The 12,145-nt window shown below is 41.7% G+C and overlaps 1 protein-coding gene across 1 annotated transcript in view; it reads left to right on the forward strand.

Moving 5' to 3' along the window:
- The window catches only part of MSH5 (MUTS-homolog 5), a 271,881-nt gene that overhangs the window by 11,832 nt on the left and 247,904 nt on the right, over nucleotides 1-12,145 (forward strand). The window contains exons 3-6 of the mRNA XM_087694530.1: nucleotides 6,986-7,080; nucleotides 7,197-7,277; nucleotides 7,430-7,505; nucleotides 7,582-7,645. Coding sequence (XP_087550656.1) covers nucleotides 6,986-7,080; nucleotides 7,197-7,277; nucleotides 7,430-7,505; nucleotides 7,582-7,645 — 316 coding nt within the window. The remainder of the gene's footprint in view (nucleotides 1-6,985; nucleotides 7,081-7,196; nucleotides 7,278-7,429; nucleotides 7,506-7,581; nucleotides 7,646-12,145) is intronic.

Genomic DNA, 12,145 nt, shown 5'->3' on the forward strand with positions numbered 1-12,145 from the left:
AATACCCCAGTGTCCTACTGATCACCGACAATCCTATGTGAGCGCAAACGTAAGTGAGGCGTGAGTGAAATACCCAACAGAGAGTGCATGAATGTATCAAACTTATAATACCATTCTTGTGGTGCCTGTTTAAGTCCATACAAACTCTTGTTGAGTTTACATATCATCTTTTCTTTTCCCTTTGCAACAAAACCCTCAGGCTGTTGCATATAGATGTTCTCATGTATATCAACATGTAAGAAAGCAGTCCTTACATGCATCTGTATGAGTTCCATATCCTCACATGCAACCAAGCCCAAGATGGTCCACATAGTAGTCATTTTGACTACAAGAGAGAGAATTTCATCAAAGTCAATTCCATGTTCTAGCTTGTACCCCTTTGCAATAAGCTGTGCTTTGTACTTTGGCGAGGAACCAGAAGTGACTTTCATCTTATAACCCATTTGCATGGTAGTACTTTTTGCCCTTTAGGCAAATGCACCAAATCCCAAGTGCCATTCTTCTCTAGAGATTCCATCTTTGATAGTATAGCCTTATGCCATTTCTTGTTGTCCTATTTGTCCATTGCTTCCCTGAAGCATGATGATTCACCATGGTTTGTCATCATGATATAATCAGTAGCGTACTGAGCACTAGAAATAAACCTATCCGGCTATCTTGAAGTTTGGGTCGACCTACAGACCAAAGGTTAAGGGTTTGCGGGCTGTTGGGCCTGCAAATCTGCATTTACAGCTTGCTGTCTAGAAATTTCAGCTTGCTGTCTTACCAGTTCCGGCTATCTTAAGTGCATGTTTTCCTACTGAGACTATGGTATATTATGGGCAACTCCTTTCGGATCATTTTTTCAGCATTACACATTCTTTGCTGTCCTATAGGTACCTCTCCTTGGAATACAAATCCTCTGACCTCCTTTGTCTTTTTGGGCTGTTTATGCATGTGGTCTTTCCAAAATATAACATCACTACTGTGTACAACTTTCCTTTTCTTGGGATCCCATAATCTGTATCCCATTTCATCCTCGTCACCATATCCTAAGAAAATGCATTTATAGGACTTTGGCTCAAGTTTGTTGCGTTCTTTTTTGCGAATGTGCATAGATGCCTTGCAGCCAAACACTCTCAAATGAGCATATGAAGGTGGATTTTACAAAAGAAGCATCCACCTTGCCAATCTTCCTGTAAGTTGTGGTTTATTAATAAGGTACAATAAAGCTTGATGATCCACATGAAAAATTACTTGATTTTCCAATAAATAATGTCTAAACTTCTATGATGTAAATATCATTGCAAGGGCTTCTCTCTCAGTCACTGTTTAATTTGTTTTAGCTACTGTAAGCCTTCTACTTGCATAGTAGATAGGTTTAAACCATCTTGCAACTCTTTCTTGCATCAGGACTGCACCCACCGCAATGTCAGATGCATCAACAAATACATGAAATGGAATGTCTCACTACGAAGGTTGTAAAATCAATGCGATTGCAAGCATATTCTTTAATACACCAAAAGCTCTATCTTGATCATGCCTCCATACAAACTGAAATCCCTTCTTAGTGAGCAAAGTAAGCGGGAGCACAGATATGAGCTAAATATTGAAGATACCTACTATGCCATTTCACTTGCCCCACAAAACGCATCGCTTCTTGAATTATTGTAGACACAATAGCCTTTTGAACTGCCTGAATTTTCCTTGGGTCAATAGCTATATCTTCTTGAGAGATAATATGGCCTAAAAGAACCCCTCTTTTAGCAGCAAAAACCCATTTAAATGGATTAAGAGACATCCCAAGTTGACAGTATTTTTCAAAACATAGCCTAAGATGCTGTAGGTGGTCTACTTTCTTACCAAACACATAGAAATCATCTATGAAAACTCTCATAAAGGTAATAAGATATGGATCAAATGTTTTGTGCGTTGCATCTTGAAACTCTGGTGGTCTATTCTTTAACCCAAAATTCATAACAGTACTTACAAATGCTCCCCATTCAGTTATGAAAGAGGTTTTGTCCATGTCATCTAGATGCATTCGAATCTGATTGTATCCCGAGAAACCATCCAGAAATTTGTAAATCTTATGACTTGCTACATCATCCAATAAAGAATTTGTAAATGGAAGAGGGAATGGATCAGTTATTGTCCCTGCATTCATTTTTCTATGATCCACACAAACTCGTATCTTGCCATTCTTTTTTGGCACCACTACAATAGGTGATAGCCAAGTTACTTCATTCACGGGCTTAATAAAGCCAAATCTAAGAAGTCTGTCAATCTTTTCTTTCATTTGTTTAGCATAGTTCGGATTCATGCGATACCTTTTCTGCATGATAGGTTTAGCATCTTCCTTCAACTTGATTCTATGTTGACATACCCTTAGATCAAATCCCTTCATGTCAATAGACTCCCAAGCAAAAATATTTTGGAATTCTTTGCACAGATTAAATTAACTATTGCTTGAAGTTTTTCTCAACAAAAATACTTACCTTTATCGGTTTAGAACTCAATTCAGCATCCAAATACACTTCCTGAACATCATCTTCAAGCACTCTAGCTGACTTACTCTCATAGTATGTTCATATTTCAACTCAGTATCAATCATGTCTTGCTGACTTGCTCTATTAAGATCCTCTATTAAGATTCTCCTCTATTTCTATTGAAGCCTTTTCTTGCTTTTTGAGAGGCTCCATATCTGTTCCCTTACCCCCTTTACGGTTATCATTGCTTTCTACATCCGATTTAGTGTCCTGCTGTATCTGATCACAAGTTTTCTGTATTAGGTCACTATTTACTTGCAACAGTAAAGGTGCTGCCTGTAGTGGTATTGCTGTAAGTAGATTATATTGAGATAGAATCTTCTCAACATCTACCTTAAAGACCGGTACAATGGTTAAATTAGCTTGTAAAAAGAGTTCCTCTTCATCATCTTCAATCTCAGGTGTAATATTTATTGTCTGAGCAACCAATGGACGGTACTTTGGTTTCAATTGATTGACTGTAGATAACTCAACCTCCTTACCCCCATGAGGAATAATTACTGTATCTGAACCCCAATCTTGCTTCAACTTAGGTAATCTAAACCAAGGTCTTCCCAATAGCATGTTATATGAATTCCAAGACTTTCCATGCAGAGAACAACAAAACTTACCTTAAACTTTAGCCTTGCAACTTGAAATGGTGTTGGTACAAGTCCCTATAATATGTTTACCTGACTAACTTCCGGAGGGACTCCCCACCCCCCAACGCATACACCCCCCCCCCCCCCCCCCCCCCCCCCCCCCAAACCCAAAAGACCTGTTCTGTGTGACTGATTTATCAAGTGTACGGCTATCATAACAGCCTTTGTCCATCTGATTTGTCCTTTTGGGGTGAAGCAGCAGCTGTGTGCACAGCCCATGACATGATGTTCACAATACAGCAATGGCAAGAACTGAGGAAGAAGAAGCTTACGTGTCCATCTTTGCTAACCAACCTGCTTGTCTAAGCTGTCGTCTGCGTGCCACCTGACAACTTTAACTCTGGATGCCCTGCTTGGTGATGTCCGTCCCTACTTGTGACTGATGCAAGTCGCGTGTTGCTCCTTGATTGACATGATGCTCCTTGATTCGACAGGACAACTGACTCCTTCCTACTCTGCGTGGTGTATCTGCTCATGTTCGTCTGCTTCTTGCTTGTCGAGAAGCAACCACAGCCCAAACGTGTGATGGCACCGATATAACGTCAACGTTGACAGCCCGTCACGCTTGATGCCTATAGCCTGTGACACGAGGCTTTTGTTGGTACTACACTTGAGGTGACAAGTGCTTTGAATCTTGGTAGTTGTTACCATATCGGACATCCTCGCCTTTGCCGATGATGAAGTGGTCCTCTAGCAGAGTTATGTGATTGGTGACTCGATTCTCCACTATCCAAATGGCTTGATATCCAGAATCACGTGTTAGTTGGGCCCCTACGGTAGCCTCATATGTAGGCAACTTGCAGATGTTGACCAAGCTCTCAATCTTTGACATCTCTATAGAGACGAGGTGGGGTTGAGGATTGAAGGTCATTGATGGTGAAACAAACCAGTCTGACATTCCCTTGAAAGTTGAGAAAGGTTGAAATTGTGATGGATAGTGGTGTGACCTTGAGATCTCAAATGACCTTGTGTTGTTTGGTTGCCACCACCTTGTCTCCACTAAAGGGAGTTATTCACAGATTGTAGGGCTGGGGTTTAAGTGGGGGGTTTCTTAGGTTGTGTACCTTTGGCGTTTGAGCGACAATTGTCCCGAAGCATGCAACCTTTTGATTGTGTTGGCAATACCGATTTGTCTTTGATAATTTTGACATCCCAGTTTTAATTGAGATCTTTGTGTCCCCTTGTGACTCACTAAACTTTTCTTTTGATTTTGGCCTTTGTTTTTGCTCTTGCTTTTACCTTGCTTCCCCTTTTGAGAGGTGGAAACAAGGGCCTAAGGCATTGTCCTAGAGATTAGGAGGTATGGAGGAGAGCCCTCAAGATGATATTCCATAGCACAACAAAGACCATGGTTGCAACTTGGGGGGTTGTAGCTTGGGTTAGAGAGAGAGGCCTAGCATGTGGCTATGAGGATGTCCAAGGGAGCCTATCTTTCCTCATTGCTAAACAACATTTGAGCAAGATGCCCACTCTAGATTACTCATAGGCACAATGGACCTAGGAATATTTTCATAGATGGGAGCTGATTGCTAGTATTACAGCCTTGTACATTTGGACAGCAAGGTGCAGCCATGCTGTAGACCTTCAGGATGTATCCGTAGCGCAGACTCTTTCAAGGATTTGGATAGAGATCATCCACACTTTTTGGAGATGGGAGAGACTTCAAGGAGGCTCTGAGAGCATGAGGAGGAGGAGAGAAACCTTCTTGAGGACCTAGGACTCAGGCACTTTTTCCCATATGGCCCCTTACATGGTTTGGCATTACAGCCCACTAGATTGGTTGTTCACAAAACTTTGTATTTTTAATGAACTTAGACACTATGTTTAGAATTCCTTGTACTTTGTATTTTACCTCTTGGGGATTTTTCTCTGAGGTGTTATTAATAGAATTTTCTTTCTTGGGAAAAAAAGGCAAATAGACACAAGGGAAGTCACTAAACTTTAAACAACCATTCAAAGATATCTGCACAACTATACTCTTTCATGTCACCACTTGTCCATTTTGCATCAAAACAAACATTCTGCTATTCTTGCATGCATCATTCTGGATGACAGAAACTTTTGTCTCAACTTATTACGTGCCGCAATTTTCTCGGTGCTCAACATGGTATCCGCATGGTACCATGCTAGCATTAGCAATACTTGCAACATGGTTTCTGAGATCAGTCCCAGTTACTTGTACACCTTGCATACCTGCAGGGCCATGCAGCTGGCCATGCATTCCTATCAGAAAACTTGACTACAAGGCAAAGTTCCCATATATTCCATTTTATGCATTGGGCTGAATGCCTTGCATCCCTTGCATCTGAGACTGAATGCCAACACAACCTTAGCTTGAAACATTAAACCACTTTCTTAGTGTCCAAGTTACATGTGCTGGAAATTGTTGTCTTATCCAACTAATCGAGCACCTTGCAGCACCCTATACGTAGGCATATATGAAGGCTGTCTAGTTCCACTTGGAAAACTTGACTACAAGCTAAAGTTCTTGTATATTCCATTTTTTGCATTGGGCTGAGTGCTTCCCAAACAGATTTCCTTGCATCTCTTGCATCCAAGACTGAATACCAACACAACCTTAGCTTGAAACATTAACCTGCTTTCAAAGTATCCTAGATGCACGTGCTGGAAATTATTGTCTTATCCAGCTAATCCAGCACCTTTTCCAAGGGTGAAGTTGCAGTGAAGCACCCTACAAGAAGGCATGTATGAAGGCTGTCTAATGCAACATCTATATATGTTTTTCTTCCAGGTGGTCCAACCACGCCACGTTGCCATATGAGAGATTATCCCACTCCCACATTGACCATGTGACTTGTCTCAAAACTCACATCCACAGTCAATAAATTGGGAGTAGGCAACGGCCCACCAACATACACAATTTCAACTTAAGTCCATGATGAAAGCCTACAAAGTCTCGAGCACATGGGTCCTAGTGTGCTGTAACTAACTGTGCAATAGCAGTCCATGCATATTGACATTGCTCATCCTTCCAATCAGGTGAGCCACTCATCTCATCATTGGACAACATTTGAGTAGCATCCCAATTCCAGACCACTGTTAGGCAGAATGGGTCTACGGACATTGCCACAAGTGAGAGCTGATTGCTCGTATCATTGCTGGTACATTTGGACTGCAAGCTAGAGCCATACTATTGACCTCCAAGATGGTTCTACTGTAGAGCCTTTTTCCAGGATTTGGACAAAGATCATCCACCCAAACCCTCCATAGGAGATGAGAGAGGCTATAGGGTGGTTCTGAGAGGATGAGGAGGAGAGAGGTGTTCTTGCGTACATGGGATTTTGCCACTTCTTTCACCTAGCCCCTTGTATGTATAGCACTATAGCCCACCAGATTGGTTTTTTAAACAACCATTGTATTTATGATGCACTCAGTTGCTCTTGACAGGGGCCTTCTTTGTCTTTTGTTTTGTTACTTTATAGGAATTTTCTCTAAGGTCACATTAATGGATTTTTTCTTGTCCCTTGAAAAAAAGTAGCAAAGTTGTGTAGGTTCCAAAGAGCCAAAGAGTCTAGAAATTCCTATATTTCCAATTTTCATGGTTCCCTTATTTTATAGAGTAAAAATTATGTCAATCAAATCATGAGTTTTTAAACCCAATCTATGCTAGCATATGCCATGCCCAATCTTTTCTTAGAGCAGTTATGGAGCATCATATCTTTTCTGAATGTCATATTCACTTATATCTGTGACAAAAGTGTAGGGTCTAAATAAGTTTTAATACTTTTTTGGGAATTTGTTTTGAAATTCCAGTGTTGTTAGTGTCTAAATGCCAGTGTCATGGTGATTTGGCAGGCTTGGAGTAGCCTATTATGACTGTTTTGCACACAATCTTTATGTTCTAGAAGCTTGGGAAGAAGGAAACAAAGAGTTTCCTTGTGTTCAAATGTGTAAGTCACTATCTTCCATCATATTTCACTCCAAATCTAACAAAAGCATGATGAAACCCCTGTGGCATACTTTTGATTACCTTTTACACATACTTAAAAGGCATCCTGGCTTGCAGTAAAACATCAGGTGCAACCAGCTATAATCTATACATCCACCAAGATGGATGAGGATTTTCTAACTGCTCTAAACAAGAAATGTAAGATCGATTTTACTATCATTGATTGATTAGAGATCTGAATTTTTATAGTTTGGGTCATTGTGCTAGCACTTTTCCTACTAGATTCCAATTAAAATTTTTACACAGAACCTCACTTTTAATATCCACCTGTATACAACACTATGATGCAGTGACAGAGACATCAAGAGAATATGTAGTGAAAATAGTCAGGAGTTCAATATTCAGCTATGAACAAGCACGGCACAGGTTGGTATCCAATTATTCTTTAAGAGTGCAACTGAAAATGCTTGTCTTGACTGCCTTTTACCAAGGGGGCTTTTAGAATGGCATTTGTGCAGGTGCATGGTATGATACAGAATCTGAGTGTTAAAGAACGAACATACATTGTAAGTTTTTACATCCTTTAATGGTACTCCAATATACAAAGTCAGGCCCTCAACATTTACATCAACAGCAGAAGGTGAAAATCGTGAAGGAGGTTCTCATTTGAAGTAGTCATGTGGAACCTCATTTGGCTTTTGGTGTTTTTTAAGAATAGATAATCTCAAAAAATATATTTTCCCTAGGTGATATGCTGGATGACGATGTGATCTCCTTACATTTCATGTTACTTAAATGGATAGCTAAAGTTATTATTTAGTAAATGAGAGTCATAAAGAGTAGAGATTTGTCAATGAGAAATAGGCTATTATGGTGCCACACTATCAGTAAATATGAGATAATCCCAGTATTGAAAATGATGTGGGTATCGATTACTGATCACATTGTAGCATTAAGATATGCTAAGCACTAAAGCTTTACTAAAATTCACAGTGACGACAGATCCTGAAGACCAGAAAGTTTGTGCACAGTCAACTGGATCCTCATAGCCTCACTTGTAGAAAAGATCAGGTATGGAACATTTCAGAGGTCAAGAAGAAGCAGCAGGAATACCTCTTGACACAAGGTGCTATGGCATTGAGAAACTCACAGTAGATGGAGAAAGCTGAGGATACAAGAACCCTGCACACGCAAGATGCACGTGACTGAGGTGCTCTTGATAAACAGCTTAAATGGAGCACAGACAGCAACACCTTCTGTACGAATACAAATTTACTCCTAGGGCACAAGGCTATTGATGGAAACGGATTTTAACCAGGAAAATTTGCTTATAATCAATTAGTAGTGGCCAGTAAGCTTTTCTATCATGTCATGTTGTCCGTAAGCTTTTATCACTCCATCTTTGACCTTCTTACCTCTCAAGAAACTCAGCAGTACAAAGCATGATCAATCATTTGGAACATATTAAACGTACTTTCTGGCACAGTTGCAATCAGTATGGCTATAGGCAGAAATATTGCACGTGTAAAATATATCATATGATAAGGCCCTGCATGTGGCGTAATCAACATTAAGTAGCTAACTCACCTAGGGCAGGATGCCTCTATGATCATCAGAGCTTCTAGCATCCCCTGCTGACTCAGTTTAGGCCTCACAGGTTGGAGATAATGAGATTGCTAACAGCCCCTTTTAGATCCTAGATGTGGCAGCTATTTCCGATCAGCAGCCTGGTTCCTTGCAATTTTGAGAAAGATGGGAGGGAAATTTTTTGGCAAGCTTTCTCAAGCAATCGTTTTGGATCATCGAAGATTTTAGGTGAGATTTTGCTCTTAGCTTTTGGATAAGATCTCTTCTTTGACTCCCTCTTGAGGTCTAGAACATATGCACCTCCTTCTTTCAGGAATGGATTTTCCCCTTGTGGATCCTCCTTGCTTTTCAAGAAACCTTTTCTTTGGGGGTCCCATTCCTCTACTGTGGATGATCCATGTTGTTCCATGTCTCAACCTCCCATTTCTCGAGGAAAGAAAGATCTATTCATAACACCTCAGAGAAAATCCCCTTGAGGTAAAATACAAAGTACAAGGAACTCTGAAGAGAGTATTGAAGTACATTACAAATACAATAATTGTGAACAACCAATTTGGTGAGCTATAGTGCCATATCATTGAGGGGTCATATTTGAAAAAGGTGCTTGAGCCCTAGATCCGTAGGAAGACCTCTCCTCATCCTCATCCTCGTCCTCGTCCTCGTCCTCCTCTTCTTGTTCTTGTTCTTGTTCTTGTCCTCCTCCTCCTCCTCAGAGTCTCTCTACATCCTCTCCCATATCTCATGGAGAGTGTGGATAATCTCTATCCAAATCCTTGAAAGAGTCTTGGATGTGGATACATCCTGAAGGTTTATAACATGGCTATGCCTCACAGTCCAAATGCACCAATCTATAAAACTAACAATCAACTCCCACATGTGATAGTGTCCATAGGACCATTGTGCTTGCGAGTAATTTGTAATGGGGATCCTTGCTATCCAATAATGAGGAAAGACAAGCTTCCTGAACATCCTCATTTCCACATGCTGGGCCTATATGTGTGACCCAAGCTACAACCCCCCAAGTCACAACCATGGTCTTTGCTATGCCGTGGAATGTCATCCTGAGGGCTCTCCTCCATACTTTCTAAGCTTTGTGATAGTCCCATAGCCAATGTCTCTGCATCTCCTTAGTCTTACCACATCTCATGCATGCCATTGGGTCCCTAGTATATCCAAGCCAAGTGCCAACTACTAAGCTCCTATGAGCTAATAGCCATAGGAAGAGGTATGTCTTCGTAGGCCTAAATCTTTCATCCAGCCTCCTAGAAAAGTTTGATAAGAAATGGTTTGAGCTGCTGTGTTTGTGCTAATGGGAGATAGTTGCTGGCTGTGCTCTGATCTTACTCATTTGTATCCTTCTCCTTGGCCTAGTAGTGTAGCCAAAGAAGGCCATGTCACATGGCCTATCCTGAGATGGATCCCTCCACACCCATTTGGATCCCACTGTAATCTTCATAGAGGCCCCTTCTCAGAAGCCCAATATCTCCATCCATCTACAAGATAGGTGGCTAGGTCTTGATCAATGTGTTAGTTATTCTCAAAGTGTAGCACTACTTTGATCCTCTATCTAGAGCATCGTGTGACCTTTGTGAGGTCCAAGTCCTTTTGTTGGAGCTATCCATCCTCCTCTACCAAAAACGTGAATCCCCTATCTCTGCCTAGTTGTAGTGACCACTAGAAGGATGACTCCTTTGGAAAAGAGGCCAACCAAGGTCTCAGAAGTGTGTATGTCCATCTGCCACTCAAGAGGTACTCCCTCTTTCATAACCTCCCATAGCCTTGGCTCCTCTGAGACCTTGTAGTCTCTTACCTCTGAATCTCCTGTAGTAGCTCTTGAATCAATCTCCCACTTAGGTAGCAACTTGTACAAAATATCTCCCCAAGATAGGTAAGTCTTTTGTCCAAGAGTGTGGCTCAACTTTGATCTCAAATAGTGATTGAAGAGAAGGGTTGACTCCTTTTATCTTTGACTATGATCCTTGGTAGTTAACGAAGGCCATATGAAATAGATCACCATGCTTTGATTATAGTAACTGCAAATTTGGCCTCAAAGCTCCTTCGTAAGCCGTTGGTCCCAATCTCTTGAAAAATCGAGTGAATGCTATGCTGTTGTCCTCCATGTGTAGGTGTGATAGATTGAAGCCTCCCTATTAGAAGCTTGTCTCCTCGAAGAAGACCCATGACAATGAGCTTAGCCAGTAAGGGTTTGTTTTGGCAATTTGGGTCTCTAATCCCCAAGCCTCCTCTAGATTGACTCTCCCTTGTAATGAGAGCAGGAACTCTTGTTTGATGTTCAAAAGAAGATGCAACTACTGCTCTAAGGTGCTGCCAATCCCCACATGGCATCCAAGATATTTGCAATTTCATGGGGGACCAATGTGAAATCCTTGTGCCACTACAATTTTGGATGCCTAGTGTCACATACTTAAACCATAAGACTTGTGCCAACTGATTAAGGCACTTGCTTTTGTGCCAAAAACCTCCATGGCCACAACAAAGATTCTAAAGCTACTCTCATCCTGATGTAAATAAATAAACTATAGTGTCATAAGAAAATTCCACATCAAGAAGGTGCTTGAACTCAAGGATGGGTAACTTGAGGTCTTTTATACTCATGGATCTCGGGCGTAGCGAGAAACCAAACACCGCTCGCCAAACGGCTGACAAGAATGACCAGATTTTCTTAGCGAGGGGGCAAGAAATAAATCGATGACGGGCGGATTCCACATTGGTGGTGCAAAAGAAACAGTTGCCGTTGGAGATTCGACGCTTGGAAAGAGCTGAAGCAAGCGGAAGACCACCAATCATCACCCTCCAAAGAAAGATCTTATATTTGAAGGGTGTCTTGTTCAACCAGCCCTCCATCAAGTTTGTTGGGTATTTGACTCACGACTCACTTACGCCTACGCTCATATGGGAGTGTCGGTGATCAGTAGGACACTGGGGCACTTTTTACTCTCGGTAGGAGAGGTTTTTTCCCCAGACTTATAGTCTTATTGTTGTATGTGCTTATGTGCTTATGTTACACACTTATGGGCACTTGGTGTGTGTCGGGTGTGAACACCCCCTACAACCCTAAGGTTTAAGGGTTGTACTTTGTACTTTCTGGTTACACTCTTTTAGTCTATTCTCTTGGGTGTCGTGCTTCACTTTGTCTCTCACTCTCACACTGTCTATTGAATCTCAGCTGCACCTCGATCCTTCCATCTCACATTTGGTATCAGAGCAGTCTGCACACTGCAGACTGAAGCTTCCATTGTCTGCAGCCCCCTTCGGTTTCGCCCTATCCCTACGTGATTCCATTGCACCTGCAGGAGATGCCATCTCAGCCAAGCGTGTTCTCAGCCCTGCGTCTGCTCAGCGTGCACAGGGCGCTCGTAAGTCGCCAACAGGCCTACTCGTCGTCAGTCTCGCGCTAGTCGCCAGCCTCCCGCTCGTCAGTCGCTAGCCCCCTGCTCGTCAGTCGCCAGTACGAGCAG

Source organism: Lygodium microphyllum, chromosome 15, assembly GCF_053477565.2.
Source record: "Lygodium microphyllum isolate KBCC chromosome 15, Lygodium_microphyllum_v1.1.10, whole genome shotgun sequence".
NCBI classification, from domain to species: domain Eukaryota; kingdom Viridiplantae; phylum Streptophyta; class Polypodiopsida; order Schizaeales; family Lygodiaceae; genus Lygodium; species Lygodium microphyllum.